This window comes from Pinus tabuliformis, chromosome 6 (assembly GCF_031772625.1).
Source record: "Pinus tabuliformis cultivar Carrire ecotype Pingquan chromosome 6, CPIR1, whole genome shotgun sequence".
NCBI classification, from domain to species: Eukaryota; Viridiplantae; Streptophyta; class Pinopsida; order Pinales; family Pinaceae; genus Pinus; species Pinus tabuliformis.
In genome coordinates, this window is record NC_142292.1 from 1768683274 (window position 1) to 1768700316 (window position 17043).

Sequence of the window (17043 nt, forward strand, 5' to 3'; positions counted from 1 at the left end):
GGTGTAATGAAGGACCCTCCCAAGACCTTTTACTTTTGTGATGTGTTAAATTGCATTTTAAAAGAACATTAATGAATACATCTGCATGTGGAAAAGAAAAGGAACAAGACAATCATCAGCACATGAAAACATAAGATGTTTGATAACGGAGTTCGTCAAGGAGGGACTACATCTCCGGGCGTCGGTGTCAAGATGGTGTAGGCCACTACATTAAGTGTTGTCAATAAATGTGATGTACACAAGAGATGATGTCGTGATCATACAAGGAAAAATGCCCTCATGCAGGAGTGGCTCTAAGAGATGTTCCACAACTAGAACTCTCAATCAAAGACTCCTATCAGTATGACACAAAAACATGCATGATGAGCATCCTGCCAACATGGCACAAAAGGGATCTCAATAAAAAAATCATGCATGACAAAAATAAGAGTATCCCAACATCATACAACAAGGGATCTCAAAACATAACCTGAAAAGTTATGACAACAAATACATAACATAGAAGATTCCCCATCTAATCAAACAAGGAATCATGACAACATGTAATAAACAAGATCCTGCATCAATTAATCAAGGATCCATGCAGCATAATGTAAAAGAAGAAGTACATGAACAATAATCCTATACCTCACACCACGGGCCATCTAAAGAAGTGGATGTTCATCTCTTTAGCAAAAAAATCCACAGTGAATATGTTGTTCACATTGTCGATGCGTAGGCAGCCCGTTACCAATCTAGACTTTGACTCCCCTTACATCGATTTTTTTCTAACTTGTCACAATCAGGGGCTTCTAAAACTTCAGCTATCAATGTGTTGAAGCTTGCTCAACCATCGATTTCACGCATCGATCACAAGAAGAAGACTGTTCTGGACATCTCGACAATGTAGCTCTCTGGCTATCTGGTTTTATAGCGTGCTTGCTATGTAGTTGTAGTTCTGCGGCTCTACCTAACCCTCTGGTTCTTTGGATACCTTCTTGCTGCCTCAATCAAGCTCTATGGCTTTGCGGCGCTCTGGCTTTCCAGTGCTCTGTTTTCAAGCTTCTCTGAGTAACTAGCAGGCACTATCCAGCTATCTCTGTCTTAGTCTGGCCCTCTCGTTCTGCGGCTCTCCGTCGGGTGTAGCCTCCTCATTGGATCTCTGGCACTTCAGGCTCTCAAGCTCTCTGGCCTTCTCCAGCCTCAGCTCTCTATCACTCATCATGTTTTATAACGCGATTTCGTGATAGGGCCACTTAAAATGTGGAATCTGTTAAGTTAGAATAGAAGTCGTTTGAACGGAAGGTTCGGTCGGTGCAACAAAACCACTAAAATGACATTTTTCGTTTAAACTAAAAATACACAGAAAACATTGAAAAATCTAATAAACCAGACTTCAAATTTCATCAAATTGGGTCTATAAACTCATTAGGTCCACGCTATATCGCAATCACATATTGCTCTCTCAATGGCCCTGTTTATCATGGGATTGTCAATCGTCGATCGCCGATATGCCGATTAGATCTGGACCATTGATCTGTTCCTTGATCAAATAGTCCAGATTGCATCCCATCGCCCCTTGGTATCTGGGATTGCCAATCTCCCAACCGCCAATTGGCCGATATGCCGATCGTTGATTGCCGATATGTCGATATGCCGATCGCCGATCACCGATATGTCGATATACCAATTGTCGATCTACTGATCGTTGATGTGCCGATCGCCGATTAAATCTGGACCATTGATCTGCTTCCGATCCGATGACTGAGATCACATCGCATATCGCAATCGCTGCGGCCCGGGGGTTCTACCTTTGGCATCCACCGACACCGATCACATGACTTAAGCCCCGATATCACCGATAGCATGCCTTCGACTCCGATTAATCAGAGATCGTTGATCAGGGGTTCTAAAGGCCCAGCCTTAAGTCTGCCCTTTGGACTCCTCCGATTGCGATTTGCCTTATAAGGCTTTAAAACCCATTTTTAGAGGAAATGCCTCCTTTTTCAAAGGAACCAAGGAAAACTCTTTTTGCCATAACTTCATCATCCAGACTCGGATTGGAGTGTCGTTCACACTGTTGGAATTAGGGCGACGAGCACTTTGATTTGATCCTAGGTCGACATCATTCTGAACACTTTGATTTTCGAGCGTTCATAAACCTTCTTTGACCTGTGTGTCTTTCTAGAGCCACCTGGATCAACTGTAGATCAACAGATTATGCAATATACTAAAACACAATACAAGATCTACTTCTACAACACTTTGCGGAAGCTTAAGCGAATTGAGCAAGATCAAGAGAACACATATAACTAAGAATGAGAAATCAATCACAAATAACACAAAAGCAATAACCCGGGGAAAGCCTCATCCTAAAACCCCAATCTCTGTATTATCATACAAGTGGAAATCTTGTTCAAGTTACAAAAAGAATAAGCTCTTAAGCTATCCTACTCTCTCTACAATCAAACAAATACTGCTCATAGACAGTCAAAGGCTCTCACAACCTTCTCCTCTGCCCTCCAAGCCTCCTATTTCCTTGCGCAGTTTTTCCTGGGGTCCAATGCTTCCACTTGTGTGAATTCCCACCTCACACTACTCACTTGGCTCAGAAATAAATGCACAAACTTGAAGGAGATAATTCCTTCTGCATGGATGAGTTTCCTATATAGGAAAATTCCTCCAACTGATAGTACATTGTCCCTTCCTCTGATCTCAACTAGGTCTCTGACTGAGCTAACATGCATGAGTTATTTATGAGAGAATATTCAGTTATCTAGAGAGAAAAAGTTACATGCATGCAAGCATTAACTAACTGAACTCACAATTAATTCAACAAGTTGTTTGAATTAATCTAACTGGACTTGACTCAGTTAACTGAGTTAACTAATTACAACTCAATATTAAAACTCATCCTTATCTCTTTAACTGATGGATAAATTCCTCAATTAATGGAGAAATTGTTGCATGTCTTCACATAGACTTCATGTTTGATTTTCTCCAACTAATTAACTCAAGATGAATTAATTAATTATTTTACAAATAGCTGCTAAGATCAAATTCGAATTTTACTTCTCAATTTTAGTTCAGGGACTAACTAAAATTGGAATCTATCCCGAAATGCTATTTATAGCAATGTTATTTTTAGCACTTCCATTTTTCATTCCTTGTTGCTATGTCCAACACTGGTACCCAAACTTCTATTTATAGTAGTGCTATTTTTAGCACTTCTATTTTTAGCATTTCTTGTTGCCATTTTCAACACTCCCTGTCAATAAGAATGACATTCAACTTGAACCTGATCCTGAACCTTTGGAATGTTATGCATGCAACACTTCTCCCAAGTGTTGTTGCTCCAGCAACTCTAGAAACAAAAAAAAAACTCCCAACTGACCTCTTTGTTGGGCTAGAAACATCCTCTGATGTTGAAGCTTCCTCTGCCGCTCCATCCACATTTGTCTCTACCCACTCAGCCAGTCTTGCTACTCCTCGTCGAGGCTCCCGTAGCAAGGTCTAATCAAAGAGGTTGGGTACTTCAATGTTCCTACCCCTATTCCAGCCTTCTTGGGACTATCACTCCACATCGCCCCACCTCCTACCTGGAGGTATGGATGCATGTGATCCCTCTGCCAAATTGGCTTGAAATTTCACCCTACTGGAGGTCTCTGCATGAGTGGATGCCTCCGCTCAATCTCCCCTCTGCTTCTCCAGTTGTGACTACCCCACAACCTCCTGAAGCTGCTTCACCAATTGTGGCTCATCCACAATTGTCTGAGACTTCTCTTGGCGCTACATGTTGAGAGGTAATGTACTCTCCCTCTCAACCACCTAGTCTCCATCAGTTGCCTTCCTCCTCAAGGCTTTGCATGCATCTTGAACCTCAAGAGCATACAAGTTCTTGACTCATGAACCAATATGCTTCACCTGTCACGTGGTGATGTGTCGAAGGAAAACCTTTCCCTTACTGAAGACTACATCATAGCCCTTGTCTTCCAGCATGGCGATTGACACCAAATTTTTCTTTAGTCCTAATACATACTTGACATCGGTCAAGGTAATGCGAGCTCCATGCTCCCTCTGAAAAATAACCATGCCTACACCTGAGACACTATACTTTTCATCATTACCCATCGCTATGAGTATCTGGAGATCTTTCTCCTCCAAGGTACTGAACAAAACCTTGTCATCGGTCATGTGGAAAGAAGCTCCACTGTTAAGAAACCAAACACTTCCCACCATGGATGAAACCATGCATGCGAAAAGTGTGAAATCCAACTCGAACTGTGAGGCTGGTGCCTCATCTTCTGATCCTTCCACAGATCCCTTCTTGGATTTCCTCAGTGGACAATTTGTAGCAAAATGGCCCACTTCATGACAACAAAAGCATCACACTTTCAATTTGTCAAACTTCTTCCCTCCATGGAAAGAATTGGATTTGGGATGAGAATCCTTCTCCTTCCCTTTCTTTGTCTTACTTGCTAAGGTGCAATTTTCTTCATCTTCCTTGGATGAAGAAGATCCATCTCTGGTGCTTCTCCGTATCTCCTCCTGCATCAGATCCGACCAAAGTTGTTCCCAATCTGGCAGTTTTTCTCTTCCATTAACCGAGTCTTGGTAGCCATGCCAACTCTTAGGAAGACCAAGGAGAGCAAGACTCACCATGTCATCATCGGCTGTCATGATTTCTACACTTCCAAGCTCATCCCTGCAGGTGGTGAGCTTGTTCAGATATGTAGAGATCGTGTCACCCTTTTCACACTTGATTTTCCGAAGCTTGTCTTTCAGTGCCAGCTTCCTCTTATCGTTGTTGTTCTGATATAGATCATTCAATGTCTTCCACATTGAAAATGGTGTCTCCTTCCCATGGAGACTTTAGACAATATGGTCTCGAACTCCCTCCAGAAGAATCCTCCTCGCTCTAGCCACACATTTCTTCCATTCCGCCAATTCTTGGGCATTAGCTGCTGCTAGCTTAGGGACTTCTTTATCAATGAAGTCCTTCAAACCGTTGTCCTATAATACCGCTTCCATGCGATCCTTCTAGGCTATATAATTCGAGCTGCCATCAAGGGCATACTTGAGTCTTAAACCGCTGAACGCCATTGGTGAAATTGAGATGTGATAAGAACATGATTTCTATATTCAGGAACCACAAACTTCAAAATTCTTCCTTCTTGTATATTTTCTTCGCCTTGATCACCTTTGCTCTGATACCATGTAGAAATTCCCACTGTAGATCAACAGATTATGCAATATATTAAAACACAATACAAGATCTACTTCTACAACACTTTGTGGAAGCTTAATCGAATTAAGCAAGATCAAGAGAACACATATAACTGAGAATGAGAAATCAATCACACATAACACAGAAGAAATAACCCGGGGAAAGCCTCAGCCTAAAACCCCAATCTCTGTATTATCATACAAGTGGAAATCTTGTTCAAGTTACAAAAAGAATCAGCTCTCAAGTTATCTTGCTCTCTATGCAATCAAACAAATACTACTCATAGACAGTCAAAGGCTCTCACAACCTTCAACTCTGCCCTCCAAGCCTCCTATATCCTTGCATAGTTTTTACTGGGGTCCAGTGCTTCCACTTGTGTGAATTCCCACCTCACAATGCTGACTCGGCTCAGAAATAACTGCACAAACCTAAAGTAGATAATTCCTTCTGCATGGATGAGTTTCCTATATAGGAAAATTCCTCCAACTGATAGTACATTGTCCCTTCCTCTGATCTCAACTCGGTCTCTGACTGAACTGACATGCATGAGTTATTTATGAGAGAATATTCAGTTATCTAGAGAGCAGCAGTTACATGCATGCAAGCATTAACTAACTGAACTCACAATTAATTCAACAAATTGTTTGAATTAATCTAACTAGACTTGACTCAGTTAACTGAGCTAACTAATTACAACTCATCCTTATCTCTTTAATTGATGGATAAATTCCTCAATTAATGGAGAAACTGTTGCATGTCTTCACATAGACTTCATGTTTGATTTTCTCCAACTAATTAACTCAAGATGAATTAATTAATTATTTTACAAACAACTGCTAAGATTGAATTCGAATTTTACTTCTCAATTTTAGTTCAGGGACTAACTAAAATTGGAATCTATCCCAAAATGCTATTTATAGAAATGCTATTTTTAGCACTTCCATTTTTCATTCCTTGTTTCTATGTCCAACATTGGTACCCAAACTGCTATTTATAGCAGTGCTATTTTTAACACTTCTATTTTTAGCATTTCTTGTTGCCATTTTCAAGAATTTGTAAATCGTGTGTTGTAGTGATGACGTGTTTTCCATCACTTGTTGAAGCAACAATGATAATGTTGGCCTTGTTTTCGTATCTGGGGTATTGTGTCCATCTTGATGTAAACTTGATCACCGAGTATGTGTTATAAACTCATGGAAAATGTGGGATGCTTGGGTCATTCGTTGGTCATGAAAGTCAAGCATGTAATTTGAAAAAAAATGTACTACAGGTTGCAGAGGTTGCAAGTGTCGACTCATCGCTTAAGGCTCCGAAGAACAAAGGTGAAGGAGATGGAAGCAAGACCTTTTTAGGACACTTGAGATGCAGACAAGGTACGAAGAAGTTGCAGATTATTTTTCATGCTTTTGGAGGACCAAAAGCTCCTTAGTGGGGAGGATTGATCTAGGTGGCTCCGGAGACACACATAGGACAAAGAGGGCTTATGGAAGCTCAAAATTCAAAGGGTCGGAATGCTTTCGAACCAAGATCAAAACGTAGATCTTGTCATCCTAATTGCGATGGTGTGAACGGTTTGTCAATCCGAGCTTGTATGAGGGAGAACGAGCCAGTCAAAGTTTTGGTTGACTTTTGCTCACTGGGTAGGCTTAATGGAAACACAATTTGGAATTTTTCTGGCAGATGGAATCCGACCAAATCCAGTTAGATTCCATGTGAATTTGTGACCTGTTTAATTTGACTCCTTCGGTCAAATTTTGGAATTTTCGAAAAGGCCTTATTATTAATAAAATTTAAAAATATATAAATGAGGTGGTGGGCCACCATCCCCACCACCCCAAACTATATTAACAATTTTTTTTTATTAAAAGGGTTGACGGGCCATGACCCCCGCCGACCCAACCGCACCAAACCTGTTTACATAACAAAATTTAAATTTTATTTTGGCTCGGCGGCCATTACCCTGTCGAGCCCTCCACCCTCCAACTGCACGTAACAACGTAAACTTAATATGGGGTGGGCGTGAGCCACCTCCAGTGGACCCGACCCACAGCCCCAAAATCATTGCCATATATATATGCCAAGGGTGGCGGGGCTCGAACCCGCCTGGTTGGGTGGTCGGCCCGCCTCCCAGGCACCCTCATACACTCCCCCATGTACCATGTCATATAGCACGCCAACCGTTTGACAAATAAATGTGCTCCCATTTAATATGTGTTACGGAGGGTATGAGGTGGGCTGCCCAATGTAGACTCGATCCCCAAAATGAATTTGATTACGTTTTTTTGTAAAACAAATGGTGTATTAAAATGGAGGGGTCAGCGTATGACCACCTAATCTCCTCCTTGTTATTCGAACTTTATACCAATCCGCCCAAATCGGCTTTTGAAAAACTCCGCCCAGAAATTTATATAAACCTCATTTTTTAGTGCACCCGGAGGAACCAGGAGCCCGCATGAAAATAGAGACATAAATTTTCAATTAATTTTTGTAGGTGGAACCATGAGCCCGAGAAAAACACAGGCGAAGCCATGATTGAGAAAAATTCTCAAGAGGGTGAAATTTTTGCAGTGTCAAAATTGGACAAATTTTATGTCGATCTTACACCTCTCAGCGACAGGAACCCGATGGCGCAATCAGTTCCCTGATCTAAGCAGCAGAATTGCAGAGGACCCGGAGGAGGGAATCTTTAAGGAATTTAGGGGGAATCTAAAAGATTCCTTAAGCCTGAAATTTCCACTTTCTCAGAATTCAAAAATTTGACAGTCGGTTTTTCACTATTCAACGCCACAAATCTGATGGTGCATTCAAATTTTCCATTTACTCATTTCATTTTTCGGCCAATTTTCAAAGTGGAGTGCAGGTGTCAGCATTCATGTGCGAGCAATCATTTCCATGCAAGTCGATGTTGTGAGATCGATGGTACGAAAAACTTCAGCAACTTGACATCCTTTTCTTCATATGGCCCCTGGATGTGAGGTATATGCAGTGTGTTCGTGCACTTCGTTTTGCTATGCATTGTGCTACACAAATCCCTATTTGATGTTTGATGTGGGATCTTTTTTTCTTACTTGTTTCATGATTCCTGCTTGATGTGATGCGGAATGATTTGTAGGATGTACTTGTTGTCATGATTTTTCATGTTTTATATTGAGATCCCTTTGTCATTATGTTGATGGGATCCTCATGTGTCACCATGTATGATTGCATTGAAATCCCTTTTATGCCATGTTGGTGGGATGTTCATTATCATCATGCATGAGTTTGTGTCATACTGATAGTAGTCCTTTTGACTGAGAGTTCTTGTAGCGAAACATCTATTGGAGCCACTCCTGCATGAGGGAATTTTCCTTGTATGATAGTGAAATCATCCCTTATGTACATCATCACTATTGATAGCACTTAATTCAGCAGCCTACACCATCCTAAAACCGGGGACCGAAGATGTAGTCCCTCCTAGGCCAAATTCATTGCCAACGGCTTATGTTTTCATGTGCTGATGATTGCCATGTTCCTCTTCTTTACAACATGTAGATGTATTCATTTATGTTCTTTTAAAAATGAAATTTAACACATCACCAAAGTAAAAGGTCTTGGAAGGGTCCTTTGTCACACCCGAATCTGGATCAACCATGATCTAAAGTCTTCATGGAGCACCAAGATTCAAAATTCAAATTCGAAATGTAGGACTCTATCTTGGTGACTATGGAAGTGTATTGTTTCAAGATTTGATGTTAGGATGTGACACATGAACTGTGACAATAATATGGAGGAGAGTCATTTGAAGGGCGGAGGGGTTCAGGGGCTGAGGAACTACCATAAACTGGAAAAGAAAAAAACTACATTCACAAAATTCCCAATTCATAAAACAGATACACTCTACCAAATAAATATATCTATTTACCTATTTATAATTACATCTATAAACAAAAAAATTAAAATTAAAAATATTTATTTATGTATATATATTACATGTATAAAGTTGGAGACAAGGCAACACAGACGAAATGGGTTTTTGGGCTCTGACGTGGCCGCAAGCGGGCAGGTGGCGAGTGCGGCTTCCTGCACTTGTCCAAAAGTAGATTTGAATTAATCTGCAGTTAATTCACAGTTAAACAGGGATTAATGCGAGCGCAGTCACCCTGTTTTTCCAACCGGACGACATCCGTCCCACCTTTCTCGGGCAACTAACTCCTGTCTGGTGGTTTCGAAGGTGGTTTAGGTCAATGGAAGACATGGAGTATGAAGAGGAAGCGATCGACTATTCACAGGACCCGTATGAAGGTCAGTCTATTTTCTGCGGCCGCGGTGTTAACCCTAGCTCTACTGAATTTGCACCTCCTCAACCGGCTAACTCTCTGGCTGCTACGCTCCCTGGATCCTCTTCGACGCGCTGTGTTTCGGTTCTCTTTCCCTGGAGTCCCCGGGCCTAGACATCCCCCCTCTATCCCCTGGCACGCTCAATCTTCTCACCGCTATCATGCCTCCCTCCCCCAATTTCGATCTGCTCCCCTCTTTCAACCCGGTACCTCCCCTGAGAGCACCTCATCCGGACTCGGCAAACCCTAACTTCCTCCCTTCGGGATGCTTCGACTCACCTGTTATTAACCCTAAAATGGCAGCGCATCTGAAGGATTCGGGATCAGATCCATTAGCAGAGCACCCATTGGCGCCGAGAACTGGAAAGTGAAAGATCAAGTGCGTGAAGAAATCCTCAAAGGATCTCACCATCTCTTCGGCAAATATATTCCTATGAGTGAGGTGGTGGAAAGGGCCAACAGAGTACTTGTTGGGCATGTGAGAGGGAGGGCTTACTCAGCAACCAAGCTCACGAATTGGGTATAGGAGATATGGGGTGGTATTCTACAGGAGCTGCTGGAGGTACAGAGTCTGGCACGGGGATGGTTTTCCCTGTATATTTTGAGAGCAGAATACACAGACCTGATCCTGGCCAAATATTGGCACATAGAGATGGCCCCAGTTCTCCTCAAGCACTGGTCTCCATTATTCGATTCGGAGAGGGAACAAATTGGGGCGGGACCTATCTGGGTACGTTTACCCGGTCTACCTCTACAATTCTGGTTCGAAGCGGTGTTTATCAGGATTGGTAACACCCTCGGAACATATTTGGAATATGATAAGACTTATGTATAGTCAAAGAATTAGGCACTGGCAAGAATTTTGGTGCATTTGGACACAAGGGAGGGCTTGCAAGAAAAGATCACTCTCAAGTGGAGGCATTACACCAGGATCCAGATATAGGATTATGAGGGGGTACCGTTTCATTGTAGAAGATGTCATAAGGTAGGGCATGTATTCAAATAATTCCCTCTACTCTCGAAATCATCGGAATCCACAGGCCCGCCCTCAGCTCATAAAGGAATTGCTCCAGTGGTGACTTCACAAGCCCCTATTTCAGCTTCGCGAACTAGACTGTTGACTCCCAAGGAGCTCAGTGTGGGAGGGACGTCGAAGGAGGCTGGAGAAGCAATCAGGATGCCCTCGCCACCTCTGACCTGGGCTCAGGCTGCTGCAGCTGTGGAGGTAGCTCGGAACTCGGGTACATCTTCTTCTTCCCCTTTGATATCTCCTACAATCTCTAATTCCGTTGTTGATCCTTCGGTAGCTTTTGTCTCTCTGGTTACTTGTTCCATTCCCCCCCCCCCTGCCCATCAACGCTCCATCCTCTCCTTCGATCCATTCCACTTCACTTCCTTCTGAGGTAGAGGCCTCGTCATGCCAGATACTACCTCACCCTTACAACCTGTGGTCAAGACCCTCTCAGGGTTCTGACTCTCAATCTGGGCTGGGGGTGGTCTACCCGGGACCCCCTGCCCTTACATCCCGGGGTCGCAAATCTAATCTATCCAAAGCTATTCAGAAAGCTGGAGTTGAGGTAGTAACTGGCAAACAATCCACTATGGAAGGGGTCCTTAGAGCACTGAAAGCCCCTGAAGGGGTTCCACCATGAAGTGCCTTTCCTTTAACTACAGAGGTTTGGCTACTACCTCCAAGAAACTAGCCATGCAGAGGTTGATTGAAAGCAAACCTATTGATATCCTTATGTTGCAAGAGACCTTGGGTAGTGCTGAAGCCATTAAGCACTCCCTCGCCGGCCTGCGACCTAGATGGCATCACCATGCGCTGGATGCCATTGGTAGGGCTGGAGGATTAGCCATCGGATACAATCCTCGGACAATAAATGTATCTGCCACCTGGGGGGGAGTGGGATACATAGGCATGGATTTCTTCTCGGTGGAGTTAGGGGAGACCCTGAGGATCATCAATGTATATGGTCCATGCCAGAGGAGGGAGGAATTCTGGCATAATTTTCTTGGTACAAACTTGACATCTATTGACCAGCTTATCATCGGGGGTGATCTCAACTTCTCAATAGGATTCGGGGAATCCTGGGGTTCGCTCGCACAGATAGACCCCTTGTCCAATTTCTTTAAAGACATCCTGGAATAGCATCATTTGGCTGATATTCCCATGAACAAGCCGATGCCTACTTGGAGGAACCGGAGGATAGGAGAGGCTGCCCTGGCTAGGAGACTGGACAGATTCATGATCAAGATCCCCCTTCTCCAGAGACTGTCCAGATACAGACAATGGGTTGGGGCAGGGGGAAAATCTGACCACTCCCCTATATATTTGGAAATTATGGGACCTGAAGCCAAGCCAAGGGCTCCATTTAAATTCAATCATATCTGGCTTCAAGATGAAGAATATATTAAGCTGATCAAAGACTACTGGGTGTCCCACCCTATAACAAACCACAGGACGGCAGCAGAGGGTTTCTGTCATAATCTCTCAAAGCTCAAACAACTAACCATGACTTGGGCCAAAGAGAAGAAGGTCAAAGATGATCGGAAGATTCTGGACATAGAATCAGAGTTGGAAACCCTGATGGATGACAGGAATCTTGGATTTTCCTCAGCTGAAGGAAAAAATAGATTGATAGAGCTTGAGATGCAGAAAGACAAGATCCTCAAGGAAAGGGAGGAGGCATGGAGATTGAAGAGCAGGGCTATATGATTGAAGGCAGGAGATGACAATAACAAATTTTTCCAGAATTATGCCAAAGGGAGCAAGGTCACAAATACGATATGGAAGCTGCCCCTTCCCAATGGTGAATCGGCCGATAATTTCCAAAAACTCTCCAGACTGGGTACTTCTCATTTTCGGAATTTATTCAAAGCTCCCCAAGAAGCCAACCTGGTAAATATTATTCATGTGGCTGGTCTCTTTCCCCAATTTGTAGGTGAAGAAGAAGCAATCAAACTAAGTGCGTCGGTTACCCTGGAGGAATTGGAGGGGGTACTAAAGTGGTTCAAGAAGGATAAAAGCTTGGGACCAGATGGGTGGTCTATTGAATTCTATTTGGCTTTCTACGACACAATGGCCTCGGACCTCCTCCAGGTCGTGGAGGAATGCCTCTCATCAAGATGGATGTACAATGCTATCAATACCACCTTCATAGCCCTTATTCCTAAGAGTGATTCCCCTAGCTCTTTTGACAAGTTCTGTCCCATATCTCTCTATAATTGCCTCTACAATATTATTTCAAAAATCATTACCAATCGTATCAGACCTATTCTTTCTCAGCACATACTCCCTGAACAATTCGCTTTTCTCGAAGACCGCCAAATTCATGAAGCGATTGGTATTGCTCATGAAGCCATACATTCCATCCGAGCTCGTCGTCTGAAAGGTATCATTCTCAAGATTGACTTAGCGAAGGCTTTTGATCGGGTGGACTGGACTTATATTAAAATGTTGCTTATCCATCTGGGCTTTCCTCTGCCTTTCACAAACTGGATAATGGCATGTATAACCTCTCCTACTTACAGTCTGCTCATTAATGGTTCCGCCTCCCCTTTTTTCCATGCAGAGAGGGGTCTCAGACAGGGATGCCCTCTCTCTCTGCTTCTTTTCCTTCTTGTAATGGAAGGGCTGAGCAGACTCATCTATTATGAAAAGCAGAATGGCAGATTATCAGGATTGAAGATTACTGATCAGTGTTTCCTAACACACCTACTATTCGTAGATGATGTTATCATATTTTTGGATGGAAGCGTCCGGGATTCGACTGCCTTTGACAAGATTCTTGCCTCTTTCTTCAAGGCAACAGGCATGATGGCCAACCACACAAAATCAACTATCTCCCAGATCTTTACATCTGCTCAAGAATCCGAACTGGCTTTGCAGCGTTTCCCATATAATCCTCGACCGTTGGATCAGGGGTTCAAATATCTGGGTTATTGGATCAAACCGACGGGTCACAAGATTGCGGACTAGACATGGTTGATCACAAAATTAGAAAAACGGATATCACACTGGAGCCATCGCTTCCTATCAAGAGCAGGGAGGTTAGTTCTCATTAAATCAGTCCTGGAGGCCACACCTATTTTCTGGATGGCCTTAGCCTGGATACCCAGAGGTATTCTCGCTCGTCTCAGGCAAATTTGCTATAGATATCTCTGGAATGGGAAACAGGACAAAAGGATTTTTGCTTGGATCAGTTGGGATAACATCTTGCTGCCAAAAAAGTGGGGAGGTTGGGGCCTAAAGGACCTCACACACTTTGCCCACGCTCTGGCCGCGAAATTGGGATGGACTTTGCTTACAAAGAAAAATCTTTGGACAACAATCTTGTACCACAAGTACATTTGGCCACTACATCTCATGGATTGGATCTGATTACCTGGGTGGAACAAAATAGGTATATCTATAGTATGGAAGGCTTTATTGCACTCGCTGCCTCTCATTCGGCGCCATCTAACTTGGAGAATAAATGACGGATCCAGGGCTCGTATAGGTATGGATCCATGGACAGGAGGTGGCGGGAGGTGTTATCTCCCACACGAGCTTGTTCAAATACTTGAGCAGCAGAATACTAGAGTTATAGCCCACATAGCGGATCAGGAGAACACTTCCATATTTACTCAGGCATGGAAATCAGCAGCGCAACTCAATCTGCCTCCGGAATGGCATCAAAACTGGGAGGATTACACTAATGCATTAAGTGAGTCTCATATTCGCATTAAAGAAGGACCAGATGAGCTCATGTGGGATAAGGTAGAATCCGGATTATATACCCCTAAGGAAGGGTACCTGGTTTTGATCGAGAACAAAAAGCCGGAAATAGTGCAGAGCTGGTGGAAGATCATCTGGCAATTAAAGACCCCTCCCAGAACTAAACTCTTTTTCTGGTGCTTACTCCGGAACAAGATCCCCACGGGGGAAGCGCTCATGCGCAGATCTGTACATGGCCCCACTTGGTGCATTCTTTGTAAGCAGCAATCAGAATCAACCACTCATCTTTTTCTTGCATGTGAAATTACTAAATAGATATGGAAGATGGTGACAGAGGAGCTCGGTATTGTGAGTAACTGGGAGAGTGAAAACATCACTATTGCATGGGAGAATTGGTATCAGGCACACTCCGGAACAAACCGTGCGTGTCTTCCCCTTATCATTAGCTGGGCAATTTGGTTGGCGAGGAACAAAATGATATTCGAAAATGGCACGATTCGCTGGCAAACTGTAACCGCCAAAATCATCGCAGCATACCATGAACTGCCGGCAATTACCCCTCCTCGCACCCGCAGACCAGCCGCCCCGGACCCCATTGACCAATCTATACCATGGGCCTTTTTCGATGGAGCTGCACAGCAGCATGGATGTGGCGGGGGGTTCATTCTAAATTTAACAGCGAATCATCATTTCAAAGTGAAGATGGGCTTAGGCATGGGAACTAACAATTTCGCTGAACTCATAACCATCAAACACCTTATGCATTTTGAATTAAATCATGACTGCAGAGATTTACAGATTTTTGGGGATTCAAACATTATCATTAATTGGATCAATCTGAAATCTAGATGCCATGCACACACTCTCTTAAATATATTGGATGAAGTGATGCACCTCAAAGCACAATTTAACTCCATCATTGTTCGTCATATTTACAGGGAACACAATCACTGTGCCGACGGATTATCCAAGGAAGCCACGCACATTCCTGGAGGACAGTGGATAATCAGCGAACAGAGGGGAAAAACTCAGTATCAACACTACCACAGGCCCTACATAGATCAAGTCTACCCTTGGGTGGACGACCATTGATTTTTGTCATGTATATAAGCTGATAAATAGAAACCTAGTAGCTTATGAGCAACATCCTGCGAGATGCAAGTATATATTTTGCTTACTATACATACATCCTGCGTGGTGTTTAATTTTGACATTTTGATACAGTATCATCCTGCGGGATGATTTTTTGATTATGACATAGTCTTGTACAGGAAAGACCATAGACTTTTAAGTCATGAAGGAATCTGCATATGCTGAATAGCATTTACTACATGTAATTTTTCACCATATAATGAAAGATTACGATTTTTCCTTGGGAAAAAAAAAAATATTACATGTATAAAGTTGAATTTATAAGTATATTAAGTAACATAGGCAATATTCGTAGACCATCTTGTAGTTTAATTATTTTATGCACTTTTTTTTTGGGGGAATTTAAACGTAAATTTGATGAGATAGTAATTTTTAATTATTTAAATTATGGTTTTGAATAAAAAATAAATTTAAAGATTATAAGATGCTTTAAATTATACAAATCAAATTTATAATTCTTACAAACTTATTATTCCAATGAATATTTACACAATTCCCCATAAAATTAATAAAAGAGTATTAAAAAATAAAATATGCAAAAATTAGACTTTGTTCATAACAAATTAAAATATCCACTTTAAAGTGTATTGTTAAGGCACTCTGTAATGTGAAGGTCATTGGTTTGAAATTTTGTGGGCAAAAATTTGTCCATGTTAAGGGATGGTGTGGCCTAAGTTGCTTGTGATCTTTGTGTGATTTTGACGACTTAAATGCCACTAGATTGCGATTTCTCAAGAAAATTCCAAAAAAAATTACAATATATTTTTTATAAATATTATTGAAATATACAATTTGTGATCATTAAATATCACACACAATATTAAAATTTAATATTATATTAATTCAGGATCCCTTAACAACCCTATGCCTTTCATTTTGAAAGCATGATAATTTTTTTCTAAATTATTTAATATATTATAATTTTGGGTATAAATATTAAATTGATATATGAATGTTTTTTTTGTTTATGTGATAAGTGATTTTCCCGAGTAAGAATCATACTTTTAAAATTCACAAAGATATATATATTGTATCCCTCTAAACTTAATTTTATGAATTTTTAGAATAAAATACATATTATTAAGCAATAAGGTTTTTTTTTTTTTTTTAATATGAAATTATTCATAGTTTGAATTTAAATTGTGTGTGTGGAACTTCAAAGAATTTATATTAGTGTGAAAAATAAGAATTTACAATGTTGATAATTTTTATTGGCTTGTTGCTAGGGAAACCAAACGAGTAGTCTAAACTCAAAATTTTAAGATTGTCTCTATTATTCGTGATCTACTTAGCTCATAAAACAAAACAAGCAAAGAAAAAATGTCTACACAAAGAACACTACATAAACTTAAAGACATTTCCAAATGGTTGGAAAATAAACTATGAGGTTGAGCATGAACCATCTATTCTCTCACTAAATTTAATTGTGTGCCTAATCTAGCAACTGGGGATCACTATTAGTATCTTATGTTGAGGGGTTTGTGCCTATGATTTGCTTAGTCAAAAGTGTGAACTTCATGCTAATGTTGTCTATTTTTTCTATGATCTCGACCATACAATGATACTTTCTTGTTGAGTGTCAACCCTATTTCTAGGAACTCTTCCCATAAGAGTTTTTGTGTGCCAATACAGGTTGATAGTCTGCATGT

General features: G+C 41.6%; 1 protein-coding gene across 1 annotated transcript; it reads left to right on the forward strand.

Annotated features, from left to right (window-relative positions):
* The first annotated feature begins 14566 nt into the window (after nucleotides 1–14566).
* Nucleotides 14567–15334, forward strand: LOC149266029 (uncharacterized). The gene has a single exon (XM_089406881.1). It carries the CDS (start codon nucleotides 14567–14569, stop codon nucleotides 15332–15334), a length of 768 nt encoding a protein of 255 aa, XP_089263007.1.
* Nucleotides 15335–17043: the final 1709 nt, after the last annotated feature.